We start from the raw sequence: 20,626 nt of genomic DNA on the forward strand, positions 1-20,626 counted from the left end.
ATTCCTGCCTATGTGTTATAGCTACATATCTGTAGTTTTTACCTAATCACCCTAAAAGAGATTAGGGAAAGGGTTTACTACAAGGGAGAACCGTAGAAGATTGCACAGCACGTATATGGATATACCTATATACCCATGTCCCTCCATAGGGTACATCACTTACACAGCCCTCACCCCCTCAACTGGGGCAGCGCCTTGGATCAGTGGGAAAAAAGCCCAGTAAATCTTGGGAAGGGCTGCAGAGCCCTTGCATTATGAGGAGGAAGAAGTCATCCACACAAGGTATCATCTGGCTAGGGATAAACTGTGAGTAAGGTCTGGTTATCAACCATAACGCTGGAAAAATTTCTGGCGTCTTCCGAAGACTCTGGGCTTAAAGGAATTTGTAGTTGCCCAAATAGCTTGATATTGAAAACACCCAGCAAAATGCAGAAAGAAAAAAAGACCTGAGAGCTTTCTAGCGCAGAGAAGGTCTGACGGTTTGTCCAAACCTGGTGTTACACTAGAATTTCAACGGAAAAAGCAAAATTACAACCCCATGCGATTTAAATAATCTCTTCATAAAGCTCTATTTGCATTATACACAAATATCCAGAGGAGAGCAGGGGAGAAGGTAAAACCAGCTTAGACAAAACAGGCTTTGCAGAATTATCTTTCAGTTAACAGCAGTACTGTTTATGTGAAATAAAATTAGCAGTTGTTAACTCAACCCATCATATATTGTATTTATCTCCATCGATATCTGGCTTAGAACATAAAACAGGTTGGAAAGCGTCCAGCAGCTATGTCATTTCAAGACAAACACACAGAGAAGCACAAACCCAAAGGTCCTGTCTGATGCTTGGAGCTGAGCCAACACTGGGTAGAGGCAGAGATATGCATTAAATTTGCATTTTTCCTGTGATATGACGTATTTAGGAATTGCCTTTTCCCTTTAAAATGAGAGGGCTTTGGAAGAGATTCCCAGCAAAAAAAAATCCCCATAGTGATGTGAAGAACAAAAATAAAATAAAGTGTTCTTTTAAGGAAACCAGCAATCTCAGGTTTGTGAAAATTAATGACAGGAAAAAGAGATAAATAGTCAGTATTTATCTTAATATCAGATTTACAGGTTTAGGATCAATAAGTAAAATATTCCATAAAATAATTTTCATTTCTATAGAATGAACATACTGGATTATTTGAAATACGTTATAGATCAGAAATACAACATACATAATTTGATTAAAGTATTTCCTGGCGTTTTTTCTTCTTTTACTGGAACAAATTAGCATCTAAGAGGAGAGAGAGGTAATTATCTGTCAGTCAGTATGTGGGAGCTGGTTGTTGTAAGGGTATTGGTGTGCTTTTACAAAAAATTGCAGGGTGAATATGAAAGCCAGCTCCAGCTTCAATTGCAGTGCACAGATGGTAATATTAAAAAGCGGGGTTTCAATATGAGGGCAATGGCTGGATCTGACAGCAGAAATTTTCTCGATTAAAATTGAGTAGTTATTTGCTGCAAATGTCAAGGAATTTAGGGCAGTATTATATATTCAGCATTAAAGCAAAACTCCACAGACAACCCGAGAGGATAATCCTATTAATAACCTACATCACCTTTATAATTAATGTGACTAAATAAAGGGTTAATGAGGCAGTTGTATCAGAGTACATACAGAGGGCAAGTATATTCACTATATACAATTGCACTTCAAACAGCAAGTATCATACTGTTTGAACAAGCAAAAGGTTTAATTTATTTTTTAAAAAAGTGTTAAAAAAGTTATGAAATTGATGCTTTAACAACTTTATAGAACTCAGCTGTATTTTTCCCCCCCTCCAGTCCCTGTAAGGACAGGTCACACAACAGCTGAGCATTCTAGAGCAAACAGGCATCTGGTTTGCTTTATAGAAGCCTGGCAGGAGCTCACAGCTCCCACAAACGGCACCATAGGGAACCAACACTTCTTACTTGAATGACGCTGTAGATGTTCTACTGCATTTTCCAGCAGAACATTTTTCACTGAAGTCTTGCTTTTTTAATCATTCTGTTCAGTGAGAGCAAATTCCCTGCTGCACATCCACGGAGCAGAGAGAGGCGACGTTCACAAAAGAAGAGTGGAACAAAATACAAATGAGCACTTCAAAATCTTCTAGTTACAGAGAAAGATAAAATTTGATTTCATAAGGAAGTTACAAGTACTAGAGCTTCACCCATATCGCCTTGTCTAATTCCATTTTACCTGTAACTCCAGACATTGGAAAATAGAGACTATAAGCAAAGTTTCCAGCCTGAGGTAGAAAATTTTGCAGCGTGTGGGAGCTCTGGCCAGACCTCCATGTCCAACAGCAGAATAACTAGTTGGGTTTGCAACAGCAGTGCCCTGAAACTGAGAGAAATTACTTTGGAACCAAAGACAACAGGTGCAGTGACATAATTTCCAAGCTCCCAGACCTTCAAGAGCAGGAAGTCACCTGCCCAAGCCCAGTTTCTCTATACAAGATGGACAGGAAGGGAAAGAGACACCTTGGAAGAGTTACAAAAAATATCTACAAACTGGATAGGAGAGTAACTAGGCAAAAAAAAAAAAAACCAAACCAAAAACAACCAAAAAAGGTATTATATGAGTCTGAACTCTGACCAATTTCCAAAACTTTGAAAAAGGTGAGGAGAAACATTCAAATTCCAGAGTCTTTGGCTAAGAACAGGCATCCAGTTCTCTTTAAAACTATAGAGGAAAAAAGGAGGATGGGTGTGTTTAGCATTTTCCCAGGGTTCATATCAAATGTCCTGAGGTAAGAACTGACATAACCCTGAGAGCCTGAATCCATCCAAGCATCTCTAATTTCTAGGCCACAGTGCCAGTCTCCTGTGGCTGGCTGGCTCATATTTTATGGTGCCCTGTGAGACAACCTAAACAGGAGACGGAAGCACCCAACCTGATGGCCAATGCACTATCTGGGGAAGTGGAAGACATGGAGCTTCATAACTGAGAGGACAGTCCTCTCGTATCCCAAGTAAATGATCCACTCGTCAAGCGGTTGCAGGAGCAAAACAGCAGCTGCCACACTTCCAGATGTCCCTTTGGAAAGTGACCATCATTGGTGGTTTCTCCACTGAGAGCCAAGTTGCACAGGACATAGTACAACTATGAATTCCCAAGGCCCATTTATCGCACAGTATCTGGTCTTACAAGCCTTGCTCCTGCGTGTGTCACTAAGGAAATTAGGCTGTTTCTACCAAGTCACTCATCTTTTTCTCACTCATCTTACCACCAGGTTGTAAGAAAGGTCGACAATTACTTATAAAGGTTTTACCTCTACTATAAAATAATAATTTTGTTTAATACTATATACTTCCCTTCAATATTGATCTTGTTGCCCCAGCAGAGAAAGCTCCAAGAGGAAAATTCCTGTATAGCTTCCCAAATGATATTTTTATTTTTAGCCATCTCATGTAAAGTTTTTTCCAAGGTCAGTCTAAGCAGCTGGATTTGCCTCTGGTTAAAGAGCTTCGCTTACATCATGAGCGTCTGAAAAATATTTAAGTGGAAATGCCTTCTATTTTTAAAGGATATATTTTACCAAATGATTTCTCAGCAACTAGGATGAGCTGCTTTTGTATCTGAGAAAGGAAGCAAATGAAAATGCACATATGAAATAATCCCTTCTACATTTCTGTGCCTGACACCAGGGCAGCCTATAGGCATGTGAGATAATTTTAGTTTTATTCTGCTTGAATAAGATACAGAGAAATGTCAGCTAGATACATATTTATTTCTGCGGCCTGTCTCCCAGGAAAGAAATGTTTTTCTTTCATGTGCTAGAGCTTGTTGTCTCTCCTTTTTTTTTTTTTTTAAGTTTCACTTTTATCTCTACATTCCTTTATTCATCTATCACAATTATAACTTTGTGTGACATTCAATATTCCTGAATTTTCAAAGACTATCTCGGTTATAAAAGAAGAAATATGTTATGAAAAGCAACATATGTAAGGGAGAAAGCACCTGTTCACATCATAATTTTATTTTTATGCATATTGTCTCTCAATAAATTAAATAATGGCCTTTTTTTCCCACCTTTTTGATTTATGGAGGCTTTTTAGTCTTTCTGCAGTAGAGAAAACGATGTGCTCATTGTTCCCTTCCCACAGCAGTGCAGAGACAGCATAAGAAAGATAATGGCACTGGAGTGTATTCCTTATCTGCCAGGGAACCTCAGGTGTCCGCCTGAGTGACAGTAATTATGGACACAGGAGGTGAACGTTCTTGTAGAACACGTGGAAACCATCCCTCTTTTCCATTTCAGTAGCATAAACATTGTCAACAATTCATCCTATGAGTTCTACTCTGCAAATGGGTGACCTGGTCTACAGGGAAGTGTCCCTGTCCATGGCAGGGGGTTGGAACTAGATGGTCTTTAGGGTGCCTTCCAACCCAAACCATTCTACGATTCCATCACTCAGCCCATTGGGCATATCTGAAGTGAGACCTGACACACAGCTTTGAAGAGCTGGACATTTGTAGTCTTCAGCTCCTGACCAATGCTGGATGAAAGGGTGGCAGTAACCATCCCAACTGCTGCTGAACCCACAGAAGCTCATATAAACATGACAGCTGAAGATCTATAGGCTTCAGCAGGGACTGTTAGGTTGGAGGGATGTGGGCTGGGCCCGAAATGTTATTCTTCTCTGACATTCAGGCTAAGAAGGATAAACCTGTAACTCCTGAGGGAGAGATTCCATTAGAATGACTTTGAGGCCAGTGCAAGGAGCAGAGCCTTTGCAAAGCAGCTCAGAAGTACATAGAATAAAAATCCTGCTGTCTTGGAGCTCCAGCATAAATTTAGCCTTGAAATGCCTCACAGTTCATTTCTGAAGCTAATATTTTTAGTACATAATGTATATTAGAAGAATTTATTCTAACCTCCAGCCAAACCCAGGCTCGTTAGCTTCCCCCTGCAACGTTGCTTGGAATTTAGGGCACAATTCAAACCTCTGCCATGTTCCAGGAACAGTAACGTGCCGGCAGCCTGCCTGGGGGGCACACTGTTGGGATGCCTGACAGAGTAGTCGTCAAATAACTCCGGTCAACATGACCCTAGTCCTTGCCTCAACTGGATAACTAAAGGAACGCTCGGCTTGCTGAATAAATTTGCTGAATAAATCCAATGTTCCTCCTGGACTTGTACCTTACTAAACATTAAAGACATGAGAATGAAATTTAGGTAAATCACTGGGATTAAAAGAACTAAAGAATAAATTCTGTAGTCTAAACTCTTATACAAGTCTAAACTCTTGTACAAAAATGCTAGATACTCGGCTGAGTTGTTTCACGCCATTCATGTCTTTGTTTATTGAACAAGAGGAAAAGAGTTAGGTTTTAATATGCCTGTAGGTATTATAAAACGACACAAGGGAAGCATGGCCTTCCTGGGATACAACAGAATGGGTAGAAAATTTACAAGATATATTGGCATTCAACTGGATCACTAGATTGCTCAAAAATTTTGTTCTTCATGGCTTGGAATGGTATTCTAAGGGTGGTTAAAAGGAAAGAACAGCAAATACTCAGCAGAAGTAAAAGAGGGGGTATCTTGGAATTGCCAAGACAATTGTGGTTCAAAGGTGTGGAGTCCCTGAAGATACAGGGGAATTGCTTGTCTTGAATAACAAACAGTTATTCAAAAAAACATATACAAAAGTTTTTTGCAACGGTGTGGTCCTTGGACAGCCTGGAGAAGAGACCTTCATACTTTCAAGACATTTCAATAATTCTTCAAGACAAACTTGTTGGATGTCCACTGTCTTGCCCGTGAGATTATGGGCTTTTAATGCCTACAGCTGATATTGAATTAGCTAAAATAAAATTTTCATACCCTTAGCATGCATGTACACAACTGATATAAACAGCTTGTTTCCAATAAGTTCTATGGAGTCATGTGGACTGATGTGGGTTGAATGGAATCCTATTTATTTACGGTGGACTTTGTTCCTACACTTTCAAAATTGGATGAATGAAAAGGTTATATTTATCATTAATAATAGTGTTAAAAAAAAAACCCACAGATACAACCTATTTTTTCCTTTCAGAGGTGCCACATGGGTGTTGATAACTTGTCAAAACCATTTTTGAAAAGATAAGATTTTCTGGAAAAGATAACAGACCAAGGGAAAAGTTCGGTTTTGTCTTTTCCGGACACTATAGTTGCTCTCACTACTTAGAAATATTTCAGCAGGATCACATCCTTTTTCCCTGCAATTTTTCCTGCAACCTGTAGCTGAACATGCTGTAATTTTTCATTCTAGTTAGACAATTTTCAGTGCTCTCTAAAGGCTAGAGTTAGTATTTCTGTCGTCTCATCCACCTTCTGCCAAAGAGTTTTATATAGGTTAGATCAATTAAAAAGACTAACACTATAGTTTCATTTTATTTGGTGTCCAGACATTCAAAACCCTGCATCAACTGTTCCAGGCACAAGTCCTGACAACCACTCCTCACCCGCTGCCTTGTTTTTCCCACCTCCTCTCTCTTTAAGTGTGACCATACAGAGTTTTACTTTCATTTTTTCACTTTTCACCAGTCTGTGACAGACTATTCTCTAAAGAAAACTTCTGCAGGCCAAATCCAATTTTCCCTATTGTTTCAGGCCCTTCTACGCTGCCAGTTAATTCTAAATTCTACTTATTTTGCCAGGTCTTCGTATTCATCTCAGGCGGAGGTCTCAGTCTGCCAGTACATGCTCCACTAACTAATTACCTGGAATGACTTCAGGCTCCTCAAACTGAGTTGTCTTTTGAAAGGGAGCCATTTGCCAAGAGGCTACAGTGCCCTGTACACACACAGTTCTTGACTTTTCCCGAGAAATACTCCCTCTGGCAACCTTCTCCTCCTGGGATGATCGCCTTGTCATATAATTACCAACAATTTATCGTCTGCTTTCGCATTACAGATGTTCAAGACCTCAGACTTTGGGTTAATAGAGGCAGTATTAATGCAGCCCAACCAGTCCTGTAACTTTGGAACACCGCTCTTCTACATCAAAATGTGTTCTTTTCTGTCCTTTCTTTCCAGTTCTACAATGACACTACTAAGATCTTGTGCGATAATAATATCTTTATAGAATTAAGTAAGAGCAAACACCTGGACAGTAGCCAGACAACAACAAATACGTTGCAAACTGCACTCTAGATGAGCTGCAACAGCTGGTTTGCGTCCCATAACACACAAAATTTGGCACCTCTGTTTCCTTTCTCAACCTTCATGCATTTGCACCCTGCAAACCCAAACCCTAGCACACCAGATTTCGGTGGTAGAAGTCCTCACTCATCTACCTGATTTAGTTTAGGTTCACCTGGTCCTGCAGACCATTATACAGATGATAACCTCCATTACTTCCAGCCATTTCTGTTGTATAAAAAGATCACTTTTTCCACCGTCAATGAAAAAGTGGGCTGATCCCTCTTATACTAATTAGGCCAGTGTCTGACTGTCCTTTTTTCAACACTAAAATGTAGCCAACTAGAACTTTCCTCCACAACACCGTATTTCCCAGCCACCAGTAATAAAAGTATCTGGCAGCAATTTATAACAGTGACCAAACCCAGCTCATAGTCAAAAAAAGAAAAATTCCTTTTTAGCAAGAGACTGAATATCAAGCTGGGCTGCAGCAAATGCAAATAAGAGATACTTGTTCTGCTCACAAAGCAGCAGCAAGAGAGGTCATATAGTAAGAGTGAACAGCAAGGATTTACAGATAGGAATAACCATTATGTAGCAAAAGTTTTCCCTGAAAGGTTGAAAAAGGCTGAAAAGTTTCCCTGAAAGTGCTCAGAAATAGATTCACAGATTTTTTTTCCAGACACATAGACTGGGACTCCCTTCGGACACATTTCCCATGGAAAGCAGAATAAAATGAAAGCAAGGCAGGGAGAAGGCATCTTACACTCACATCTTATCCCAAGAAGAAGTCAGGATTGAAGGGTTAAGCACTTATGTCTACTACAGAATAAGATCCATACATCTATAAGCAGAGTTAATAAACATTTAAAGTTACGTGTAATTGATAAAATTATTGGTTGCTTTGGGTCACCTCTTTCTATACTCTCAGAGTCGAGTAGAAGGCCACTGAAATCATTTCCCTGGACAAAATACACTGTCCTCCTGATAGAAACGTTAGAGGCGTAGGAAATGTGGTTAAGCATTGTCTCTGTTATTTTTGAAAATATAAAAAAGTATAAATAAACTGCAAAACTCACTTTGGTAGGGGCTTCTGTGGTACAGGAACTCATTTCAGCAGTGGATGGACGAGTGTACTTTTTCTCATGTAGATGAGCAAGGTAACTGCATTTTAGTGGAGACCTTCTCTGTTGCAGCATCTAATCATTTCCATTTTCTCCCTGCCCATGGCAGGGGGGTTGGAACTCAATGATCTTTAAGGTCCCTTCCAACTCTAACCATTCTATGATTCTATGATTTTGCAAACTCAGCAGAGCAAATCCGTACGCAGGAAAGGTCTTCACAGTCCCACTGAACTCAGGCAGTGGCATTCGAATTTTAAAGTTATCCACATAATTCTAAGACTGTTAACTTTTGTGATTGGTGGGTCTAGGATTCTAATATAAAAAATAACACTCTGCCCTTGAGGCTTCCAAATTTTCATTGCCAAAGCTCCCTCTACTTTTGCTCCTTGCTGTGCTCTCAGCCCCCAAATTCAGCGCGCACATTTGATTGGACTACATATATCACATTTAATATAGGGCCTTAAATTTGATTGAGATTCAATTTAAGTTGATTTAATTTAACTAACTAGTGGAAATATGAGATTATACTATTTTAAATTTATTTGGTATAACAAACACATCTCTATTAATCTCTGTACTTTTAGACACATTTACTTTATGATCTGGACTTACAAAACCAGATATAGTATTGAATGCTAAAGCTGTATTTAGGCATTTAAAAGTAGACATGATAAAAATGAATTTCTACATCAGCATTTTGCATACACAGCTATTATTTTTACTAGATTGCACTACAGAAGAATTAGTGGGCAGGGTAGATAATCAAAATTAAAAGGAGGCATTAGAGATGAATGAATCTGATTTAGTGAAATACATTTTGACATAGCAGTTGTTTCTTGTCAGTTCAATGAGTTTTACTTGGGGGATATCGCTTCTGGCCATAATCTACATGCTTCAAGTGATAATCTGCTTTACACACAACTGCTTTTTGTCTGAATTCATGTAAAGTTTGATAAGAGTTATACTTATGATTTTTCATAGTTTATGGCATGTAATAGTGAATTTTAAGTCTGTGTTCATTGAGTGTCATGTATGAAATAAGACAGAAAAAAAAAAGGTTTCCTTGCACAGTTAATATATACATATATAAAATGACTTGAGTAATGTCTAATCTTAATTCAATACTTATTTAAAAGGGTATGGTCTCATTTTTAGCATATTCATCCAGCCCCAACAAAATGCCAAAGTAAAGCAACAGTCACCCCGAGTGCAGCAAATCAGGGCATTATGGCTGAATAACATCTATAGATGTATCCAAAGAGTAATGAAGTCACCAAATATACCAGGTGAAAGATTTACGCCCACACACCAGAGAGGTTATTTCCTTCACTGGAACTCAACATTTCAGTATTTGCAGGCAGACAGATACTCTGAGAAAGTTCTGAACAATTTATTTTGAACAGTGATTTGTTGCTGAAAGGTTAAAAGATATTTCCAGTTATCAGCAGGTTACCCTCAACAGCTCGTTAGCATTGGACTAAAGCAGGGAGGAAACGTTGCAAAGCAGCAAAATAGATGAATGAAAGCTGTTTAATTTAGATGTAAAAATTACACCTTCTGGCTCAAGCTATTATATGCGACTCAATTGTACCCTTGTCGTTCAAACTATTACAACAATAGAAGCTATCTAGTTTTAGATTTCAATATAAAAATCTCACTTTGCCCAAATATACTAAATCCTGAGAAAGCCTTAATGAAACCTGAATGAGGACAGGAAGATTGATTTGGGGTGGTGTTTTTTTTCAGTTGTCATAACCAGAGAAAGTTTATTCAGAAAAATTTAGAATAAAAAGCCAGGGATATACTGGAAAGTTAATACATCACATATTCAGAGGAATTAGAGCTATTTTCCCCAAGGATCCCCTGTGCAAATATTCAGCTGAGAGAGGAAAATAGAAAAAAGGAAAAAATACTTGCCCTTTTAGAAAGTCTGGCCCTTGACTAGTACTTCTACTACAGCTTTTGCTGTTGTATTTAGTCTTATACACACACATGCATGAGGTACGGATAAGTGCAGGAATCTGAATATTAAAACTGAACACCTTTTAGTCTCATAATACCTCACAATCAGCTAATACGAGATGATCACAATCCATTGCTTTCCCTTGCTCTGTACCAGCTTCAGAGAACAGTATTTTTTCAATTCAAGTAATACCTCACTCCCGCAGAAATTCTCATTCATTGTTCTCTGAAGAAATTGCACTTAACAATTGACACAAACATAGCTTTGACAAACCACCATTTTACCCGAAATTAAAGCAGAAAGATCTGAGTGTAAAGGGCCGATTTTATCCTCCGTGGGTTGGGGAGGGTAAGATTTTCCCAAGCCCCCAGAGAATTGGATATTTAGCTCATTTTGATGCTTTTGTTAATTCCATTAATAGACTACTTGACCATTAAGATTTCACAGAAGATATGACTGGCTTTTTGTCTAGTTCAGTATGGTATTGAATGGCATACAACACTTTGTGATTAACAGGTACAAGAAGACCCCCTGTATTATCTCCTTTTTATAACATTTACTTAAGCCATCACTGCTTGTTACACCCCTGCTTTTCAAAGTTCACAGCTGACTTAGAATTTACTTGTGTTTGTGGGTTGTTTTTTTTAGTTGGATACACAATGAACGACCTCATTTTTGAATGGCAAGAAAAGGGAGCAGTTCAAGTAGCAGAAGGTCTCACTCTGCCACAGTTTCTATTGAAAGAAGAAAAGGATTTATGTTACTGCACCAAGCACTACAACACAGGTAGGAAAGCATATTAGTGATTAAAACTGGGAAGAATTTAGCATTTATTGCTATTTTGGAGAGTTGTTTGGGTTTTTTTTAAATATTCTCACTGAACTCACAAGATTAAAACATAGCGGTGCAGATAATGTGCAGGGGGCCTACCAGAAAGCTGGGGAGGGACTCCTGATCAGGGAGGGGAGCCATAGGACGAGGGGGAAGGGTTTGACACTGAAAGAGGGGAGATGGAGATGAGATCTGGGGAAGAAATTCTTTGCTGTGAGGGTGGTGAGAGCCTGGCCCAGGTTGCCCAGAGAAGCTGTGGCTGCCCCATCCCTGGAGGGGTTCAAGGCCAGGTTGGAGGGGGCTTGGAGCAACCTGGTCTGGTGGGAGGTGTCCCTGCCCAGGGCAGGGAATGGCACTGGATGGGCTTTAAGGTCCCTTCCAACCCAAACCATTCTGTGATAATGCAGTCTTAAATTACTGACACAATGAAACAAAACTACCTGAAGGCCAAACAAACTCCTATTTCAGTAAACTTACAAAATAATAGTTGAAATAATTCAGAGGCAATTCAGTCCGGAGTCTTATTTTCACAGCAGGTGCCATGACCACGTCTACACTGTGGGGTCTGAAGCACCAGGACATCCAAAGGTCCATGTGCTGGACATTGACATGGCCTGGCTCAGCCCAGAAAGAGGGCACAGGGGGTGCGGGGCAGCTCTCCCTGCCCTGGCTCTTACAGCGAGGGGGCAACGCAAACGAGCCAAAAGCATCCTTCCTGTGCAATGGCCGGGGGTCCAAAGTAGACATGGCCTTTCTGAGTTGAAGCCTTGTTAAAACTGTGTTTGTTTTACTGTGTTTGTTTATGATATGTTTAATATATCATCTCTGGGATTATTTGAAAAGGGGGGGTTTAACATTAGTTACACAGTTTGGTTTGGTTTCTAGGAGGGTGTGATTGCCTTTCATTTCTCTGTTACAGCCAGAATTATTAACTACTGTGTGTAGGCTAAAAAACTCTAAACATTACATTAAAAGACAACACCAACTAAGAGCTTCTTTTCCCCCATTATGTGACCAGTTTATGACAGATATGTGATATGTGACCACTAATGCACTTTCTTAATGCTCCTGCAATGGGATACCCTTTAGACAGATACCCTTTAGGATACTCCACAAGAAACAAAAATATCTTTTCAAAACTAGAAATAAAGCCTATTTCTTTGGCTTGCAACAGATTAGATTAAAAGGATTCTTTAAAAATTGTTAAACAACTGCAGCTCGTATGCAGAGTGACCAAAGAAGAGAAAAAGAGTTTTCAATTTAAATTCAGTTACAACACAGGATGGAAAGCTTTTCTGAGACATCCTGAAAACAGAAGAAAAACCTCAAAAGTCACCCAGTGAAATAAAAATTAACACAAAGCTTCAGGACAGTATGTGGAAACTCGTCAGTGCGTGTCTCATCGGTGTTTCATGCCCAATTGAAAATGGAGCTCTGTAACCACAGCTTGAAAAACAAACTGCTTCTAAATATAGGCACATCACAGTTCCAGCTACAGCACAGCATAATGGCTCATCAAGTCTTGTGCTCTGAAATGATGCAACATCTCTCATCATTTTCGTGTTTTTGCGTCCACTGGCATATCCTCAGTGACAAATTTGGGAAGTGGAGTCGTAACAACCAGAAAAAATCTCAATACATGAACCAGTCCCATTACGAGGATGGTCTCGCTTTACTGCATCCTCATTCACTTCCTCTGTCACATCATCGCTCCCCTGAGATTTTGGGCAACACTCAATTTTGGTTTCAAGCACAGGTAATTTCAACCACAGCTGCAAAAAGCCCAGTATACGATAGTATGAATTTATATGTAATAACAGTCTAGCAGGCACAAACAGAAATACTCTGCATCTTGGCTTTACCCCTACACCATGAAAAATCTGCACTTGAATGATGCTGCTCAGAACCGTTTTATGTTGATTGATGGGGTTTGGCTCCAAGTATTGGATGTAGTGGTCCTGGAAGCAGCAGAGCTATGGTTGGTACACTCTCCACCAGGACCAACAGGTTCTGTAAGGGATCATTTCAGATAACTCTGTATCCTTGATACAGTAAATCTGTGACCTCGATGAACAGCCCACTTCCTTAACTCCACATTCCCCATTGTCCTCCTGACACATCCATCTCCTACACAATCTTTGCTCGTTATCTCTTTGGTTCCCCACTAAGGTCAAACAAGTTGCTTAACAACCTATAGAGATTGAACCCTTTCTCAGTCCTACCTTCAACTGACTTAATGCCTTATATTGGGCCATTTTGCTGCCAACATGATAGACATCAGGAGATATAACTTTGATGCCTTCCTCTGCCAACAACTCAAACTGCTCCTTGTTTTGAGAAACACCTAAACAACTCTTTTGAGACTACAGCATGGATTTTTTTCATAGATCACTTCTCAGAAAAGGAAGTTTGTACTTTCTGTCCAGTAGGTATTCTATGGGTGTGAAATCTCTGAAGCTGCTCATTCTTTCACTGAAAAAGGAGCAATTATAAACACTTTGAAAAACTAAGTCTACAAGTGGCTGAGGACTTGACCCTCCCGAGACACAGAGAACAGCAGTGCCTGACTCCAATAGGGCATTTTTCTCTGGAGGAGAAGAGACCTCAATGGTCACTCCTGCATTTATCAAAATTTAAACATTCTGCCTTAAAGATGCATTGAATCAAAAGTTCTCCAGCTCTCCTGGAAGTAGAGCCATTACACATCCTTGCTGTTTCTGTTGCTATCAGATCCTCCTTAGTTTTTACTTCTCCCCTCCCTGACCTTGCTAATTCAGTGCAACACCTGATTAGGTTTTCACATCACAAGCAAAATATACTCAATTTGCAAAATATACTCAAAATTGAAATTTATATTTCAGTGCAAATTGCAAAAAGCATCTGGAGACTGCACTTATCAAGTGCTTTTTTATTACCCTGTCTCCTTCTTAGAGAGGTATGAAGAAAATTTCAGCTAACTTTACTTATATGTAATCAATTTTATAGACAATCTCTTGAAATAACCAGCTTTGGACACACACATAATTTATGGTATCTTGTTTTTTTAAGAAATTTTATAATGGGAAGGCCTAAGGACAGATACTATTTAACAGTGTTTCAGTAATAAGTAATGCAGAATGACTCTGAAATGACTGTGTAACATTCTGGGAGGAATGGAAAGGAAGTCTTTTTACTGAGCAATATAAACTCAGTGAGACTGCTCTCCTGGTGGTGTCTGATAATGACCCATTATCATTCTGATAATGACCCATAAATAGAAGAGAAAGTAGAAGGAGCAGCACTGCCTCATGGAAAAGTCAGTTTATATATTTCATTCTCCTTCACGCTCTCTGTGAAAATTACCTGCCTGGATGCAGTCCTGAGTAATGTGCTATAGGCAATCCTGCTTTGGCAGGGGAGTTGGACTAGATGATCTCTAGAAGGTCCATTCCAACTCCAATGATTCTGTGATTATGATTGCAGCCTGATACGTAACACCCAGTACTTTTTCCACCCAGAGACGTTAATTGTGGCCTCATTTTAGCAGACGCAGAGCAGAAAGCAAGCGCGTAACAAAAGGCAGGGGGAAAGTGCTGGTGGTCTATGCCATCCCTCTTATGGAAATAGTTTTATTTCATTCTGAGACCATGTGTTCAACAAAACAGTTATTTCAGTTAGAACATAAAATTGTCCTCAGATAATTTCTTTCAACGTTAAGTACTTTAAAAATAAAAAGCTTTCTATTTGGGGCGTTGAGGCTTTTTTCACTAATCCAGTTTGTCTGAGTAAAATGTTGGTCCTTTTTTGCTTCATACCAAGGTACAGAGAGCAGACAAGAATATTCGAAGCATTACAGTGGCAACTATTAAGGGAGAACTTGCAAATCCAAAGTATTAATCACTAGAAAACAGTGAAAGACAAAAAGTGCAGTAGCCACATTGCATCAATCCATGCAAAATCTGCTTCTCGAGTCCACCTATTGTTTTCCTGTAGAAGAGACTAAAACTTTTGCTTTTAGAAGAGAGAACTGTCTTTACTTTTCTCGCTATAGAGAAAAGCGTCTCAGCTGGCTTTTGCAATATCTTTTCCACATAAAATGAGGAACTGGGATTTTTACAAGTCTAAAAATGGTAAACACTGCAGAGGTTCAGAATAGCACCTAGAAATAAATACCCTAGCACAAGTTTTAAGCTCAGATTAAAGCTGGAGTGCTTAGGATCCTTAGGGGGAGTAATTGAGCTTCTTAAGAAAGGGATTTCCAGAAGACAGAGAAATGGGAGAAGCTCTGCATCGCATTAAGGGATCTAAAGTCAGCCGTTTAGGCCAAGCATATCCCAGCCCCTGAAGAAGTTTCACTCTCCCTTTCTCCTGTCTCCCAGTGCTTAATCTCATGTTGAACCTGTGGCTCTGGCAGTTTTTCAAAGGGAAAAACGCCGTGCCAGAGGAGATTGCCCAAGTTCGATTGCCCCTGGGCTCTGTTAGCAAAGCTCCATAGCCAGCAATATTCTTGCCCTTGGGGTGCCTGTTTGTTGCTGGTAAATAAAACAGAATTGTGTAGTCTATTACAGGTCCACCAGACCAGACTGCTCAAAGCCCCATCCAACCCGGCCTTGGGCACCTCCAGGGATGGGATTACTCACAGTTGGCTACAGCAGCAACAACAAAGAATATGTGACCTAGACACTTGCTCACAAGAAAAGCCACTTATGCTTCCTGGGGGAAAGAAAATCATACAGACTGACTGGAATATACTGTTTTCCATTATAATAGTGGTTTCAGTGTGGATACTGTATGGAAATCATGCCAACCCAGTAGATCTAAGCATGTTACCAAAGAACATGTGTAAGAGAGAAAAATGCATCATCACATGTATATATACCAGTTCACTTCATATACATAGGTACAGCGTAAGTGGTTGCCTTTATCCCACTTGAATCCCTGCTTAGGCCAGACCTACAAACACAAAGAACATTCCTCCTGTTTCAGGAAAAAATGCTTATCCTTTAGGAAAGCCTCAATAGCTGCTCTTTTTCACTACAGAAGTCATCCACTATGGATTGTGTGCACGCCTATATTTAGCTCTGGCCTGAAACTCGTATCGTGCCTTAATTTGTGAATCAACCTCAGCAAAACTACAAAGGTTTCACATCCTCCTCTCAGCCCCTCTCCATGACATTTACAGTGTGTATCAGAGCAAACAAGATCTTACCTTTCATGTGCCACAAATGAATTATGAGAGGAATGCTCTTAGCTGCTTGTCTGTCTCCTCCCCCACTGAGATGGCTTCATGGGCACGTCTCTTCTGATCCATCCAAGTATCCAGTCAAATAGATTAATCCACAGCCAACCTGGTTAGGGATTCAAAGTGGAATAGAGGAAGAGGACCAAGAGCTGGACGCTGGTTTCAGCTGAGAAACAACCACACCACCTCTGCTGGCTGCCTCCGAGCTGAGCTATTATAAATGGCTTTTTTTCCATTCTGCTTCATTAGCCAGGTTTATACAGGTGGTTCTGATCTCAGCCAGGAGGGGAAAAAGCTACCATCAACCCTTCCACACTCAGCCAAGTGCTGAGGATGACCTCCAGCTGCTGCCTTCTACCAGTGAGAAAGCCAAGAGCCAGCAGAGCAGTAACAGAGAGCAGTGACTGCCAGAGTGGCCACCATTGGCCAGCGAAGTTTACTAAAATACAAAAAACAAGCACAAAAATTATTCAGTATAATTCCTGTAATGCATCACTCAGTCCTAGTCCTGGCCTCTTCATAATCCCATCCATTTTGTCTCCTTTTCTGTGGTTACAATATATTCCAGTTGCTCTCCTTCCATTCAGAATCTCTTTCCCTTCGTTAGGGTTCTGTTCCCCACGGCAATTCCTCTCTTCCTCCTTAGCTCAGACAATCCTGCCAAACTTGCAACTGCATAACAATAACCCACATCAGAGCTAATATATTATTTATTGCTCCTTGTTTAGGACCACAGTATTTTTGTGCTGAGGTCTCTGTAATAATTCAAGCCTACTTGAGTGCTCAGGAAAGAGACTCGGAGCTCTCATCCCACCTTTCTCTGGAGAAATAGACAATGTACAAGCAACAACCAATGTTTATCAACACTTCAGTTATGCATATTGATACTCCTTAGTTTTTCTTCCTAATTTGTTTTGAAAGAAGACTATAGAACCCTATAAGAGGAAAATGTTGCATGTTGAACTCTAACTCTTGCTGATGTGGTGCCAAATAAAATGGCTTTGCAAGAGACTTAGATTTGGTTGATGCATTTCTGTCACTCCCTACCGCTGGGATTTAGTGTGGTGGGTGAGAGAGAGCGCGCTGCTGTCCACGGCTGATGAATTTACACAACAAATGACACAAAAAAGACATTTTCAGGGTAAGGACCAGCTTGAAAGGAGCATGCGATTCTGACAAAGGCCAGTCAGAGCAGAACTTCTAGTTCCGTGGGGTGTGCTGAACCGCGAAGTAAAAGAATGATTCATGTAAATATCCTTTTAAAGATCCTGGAAGAGAAACATGGGGGAAAATCCAGGCCTTTTCCGAAGGAAATATCAAAATTCCCCTTCACTTTGCTAAACCGGGACTTAATTCCTCGATTGAAGCAGAAATCAGTTTTGAAGCTGAGGCGGCAGATGGCTGAGCCAGGATTTGGGACACAGATTTCAGGAGTGTAGATAGGATTCAGAAAACACCGGCAATTAGGAATGGAACTAATAACTGAAAAGGCAGATACAAAACTCCTGAGATACAGCATGGCACTTTAAAACTGAACATCATAAATACCGTCTTCCTGAATACGTTTTTTTTTTAGTTCCTTGGTAGAATACAAATTTTATACAATCACATTTAATATGTCATCATAGAAAGAAGTAATGGGCTGGTAAGAGAACTATAATGAAAATAATGAAGTTCAGAGGATATTTCTAGGCACTTAAAATGCCTGGAATAAAAATATTATCATCTGACATTATCTGAAGTTCATTTCTGTATCCCTAAAACTATTGTCACGGTATAACACACAATATATTAAATTAGTATATGATAATCTCACGAATAAGTCCATTACATGAATTTTGTTAATATGATAAAGATTAAAGCAGTATTAACGTGGAACAATTTGCTATAAAATGGCATTTTGGCAAATAAAAATGGATTAGCAAAATATCTATCAAAAAGTACTGGAAAAGATAACTAAAAAACTTCATACCACTTAAGAAATAAACAGCTACGTAGTTAAATTTAGGATTAGGAAATGCTTTCATTCAAATAAGGAAGAAATCAGTATATTTCTTGCTGTGAGAAAGTTTCATGTATCCACTATTAATAGCAAGAGCGTTGCCTTCAGACCATCCATATGTGACTAATATTAGCATCGAGCAGAATTAGAAAATCTAATGAGACCAGGGCAAGATCTGAGAAACAATCTACACTTCAGAGGATACAAAAACCGATCTGGATATGAGGGAAAAAAAATGGTTTTATGGCATTTCTATGAGGAAACAACAGATTTTTTTCTGGTTTGGTTAAACGAGCAGAGGTTGCTTGATGTTCAATATCTGGAAAAATTAGGCCATTTAATCAGCTTCCTAAAGTTGCCTAATCTCAAGTCCTCAATTTCCATTTGAGTTGGAACAGTTTGAATGGGATAAAGGGAGACATTTATCAGAATCTCCTATTGATAACCCACACGGATCTTACTATTTTTTCCCCAAATTCACTGGACTGAAAAAAAACCAAACCAAATTTAAGTTTAAAATTGAACCAAAAGGTAAAGGAGATTTTATGCAATGGGAGAGCAAGCTTCTTCTGCAGTATTTCCAAACAATAAGGTGCATAAAAAGTGTGATGGCACAGAGGAACTCTCCTGTGTCATAAGGATTTGTGTTTCAGTCATCTCTTTGTTTTTATACGGAAAGAAGTAGTCCAGAGCTCATTGAATTCTTAAATTTTCAGGTTTTTGGTCTGCTTTCTTTCCAGTAGATAATTCTGTTATAACGGGCACTGTACATATCAAAAATCACTGAAGAGAAATCAAACCATTCATCTTTCATTAGATAACAAATACGTTTGACAGAGTGGAAGACCTTTAGAGGGTGCACTAGATGTTGACAGTAAAGAACATTCTGTTTCTCTTGAATATCTCTTTTTTGTTATCAAAAGGAAAGTTTACGTGTATTGAAGTCCGATTTCACCTTGAGAGGCAGATGGGTTACTATCTCATCCAGATGTACATACCCAGTCTCTTGATCGTCATCCTCTCCTGGGTGTCATTCTGGATCAATATGGATGCAGCTCCCGCCAGGGTGGCTCTGGGGATAACCACGGTACTGACCATGACAACCCAGAGCTCAGGTTCACGAGCGTCTCTTCCAAAGGTAGGCACCATTTCCTCTGCTTCTGCTGCGTTAGTACGAAGTCATACTGCTGTGTGACAAACACCTTCAGTCAACCTTATACTATGTGTTTTAATTATTAGCATTTAAGCATCTTCTAAAGGAGGTAAATAACTTTGAAATATTTGGGGGGGTTTTGAGTCACCAATCAAATATATTCTATTTCTCTCCTTTTCAACTATTTAGCCAATCCCACATCTGCTAAATTCCACAAACCTCAGCTAGTGATGAAAGCAATGTTATTCAGTACCACATAAATGCTGCTCAGTAATCGACTGGCTCGTCCTCTTCCGCATCCCAGTAGCTGATGTCACCCCAGCAGATATAACTGAATTTCTAAAAGTCATAGATTCCAACCTGCTCTCAATGATATTCCTTTCCCCAAACCTGCCTACACAATGAATTAACTCAGTAGTTACAAACGCATTTATATTAAAATGTAGAAAAATGTGAAGCTAAATAGCTCCAAACAATTGTATAAAGAATGGTTCACTACACAATGTAAACAGCTTAAGGCATATTTCTATGATTAACTATTTAAGCTTTCTGACTTGTTACTGCTTTAAAGTTTTTCTTTTTCATTTTAAGTGTTATTCCTTGACTATCTTCATGTGCAATTGCAATCAATAGAAGTAAAATATATACGATAAAAATACACAAAGTCCACTTCTGTATTAGTTTTAATGTGGTATTTTGAAGTTGGCTATTTTATTTTTTTTTAAGTAAAAGAGGTACCCCTAAGAGAGGAGAGTGTGCCTTCACTTCAGATATATGGATCAGAATGCAGCCAAATGTAACATCAACAGATAAGAAAATGGAATGCTATAAAAACTCAGAAAAGCAAGAATGTAAGAGGTTACCAAGGAGAGCTACAGATGCATTTTGCCACATTTTTGAGGCCTGAAGAGAGCTATGTTGGTTTATACGAGAAGGCTCAGAGAGGGACCAGGCCCTACCTTCCTAGTCCAGGTTATGTCCCGCAGCTGAGCTAGGCAATAAATAAATAATTAATCAATTACAGTTCATCTACTCTCCAATTGATTTTCAGCACTTCCACTGTGTCAAAATTACAGGGACCAATCTGAATTTATATCTTTGATTTACCATGCCTATATTAGCAGAGAATGAACATATCAGAGTTCTCCATCTCTCTTCCCCTACCTAATTTC

General features: G+C 39.4%; 1 protein-coding gene across 3 annotated transcripts in view; it reads left to right on the plus strand.

The window, feature by feature from the left end:
• Positions 1-20,626, plus strand: part of GLRA3 (glycine receptor alpha 3) — a 68,374-nt gene that overhangs the window by 37,556 nt on the left and 10,192 nt on the right. For all 3 annotated transcript variants that reach the window (XM_074154480.1, XM_074154481.1, XM_074154482.1), the window contains 2 exons: positions 10,896-11,033; positions 19,225-19,439. In XM_074154480.1, coding sequence (XP_074010581.1) covers positions 10,896-11,033; positions 19,225-19,439 — 353 coding nt within the window. The remainder of the gene's footprint in view (positions 1-10,895; positions 11,034-19,224; positions 19,440-20,626) is intronic.

Source organism: Numenius arquata, chromosome 10, assembly GCF_964106895.1.
Source record: "Numenius arquata chromosome 10, bNumArq3.hap1.1, whole genome shotgun sequence".
In the NCBI taxonomy this organism is placed as follows: domain Eukaryota; kingdom Metazoa; phylum Chordata; class Aves; order Charadriiformes; family Scolopacidae; genus Numenius; species Numenius arquata.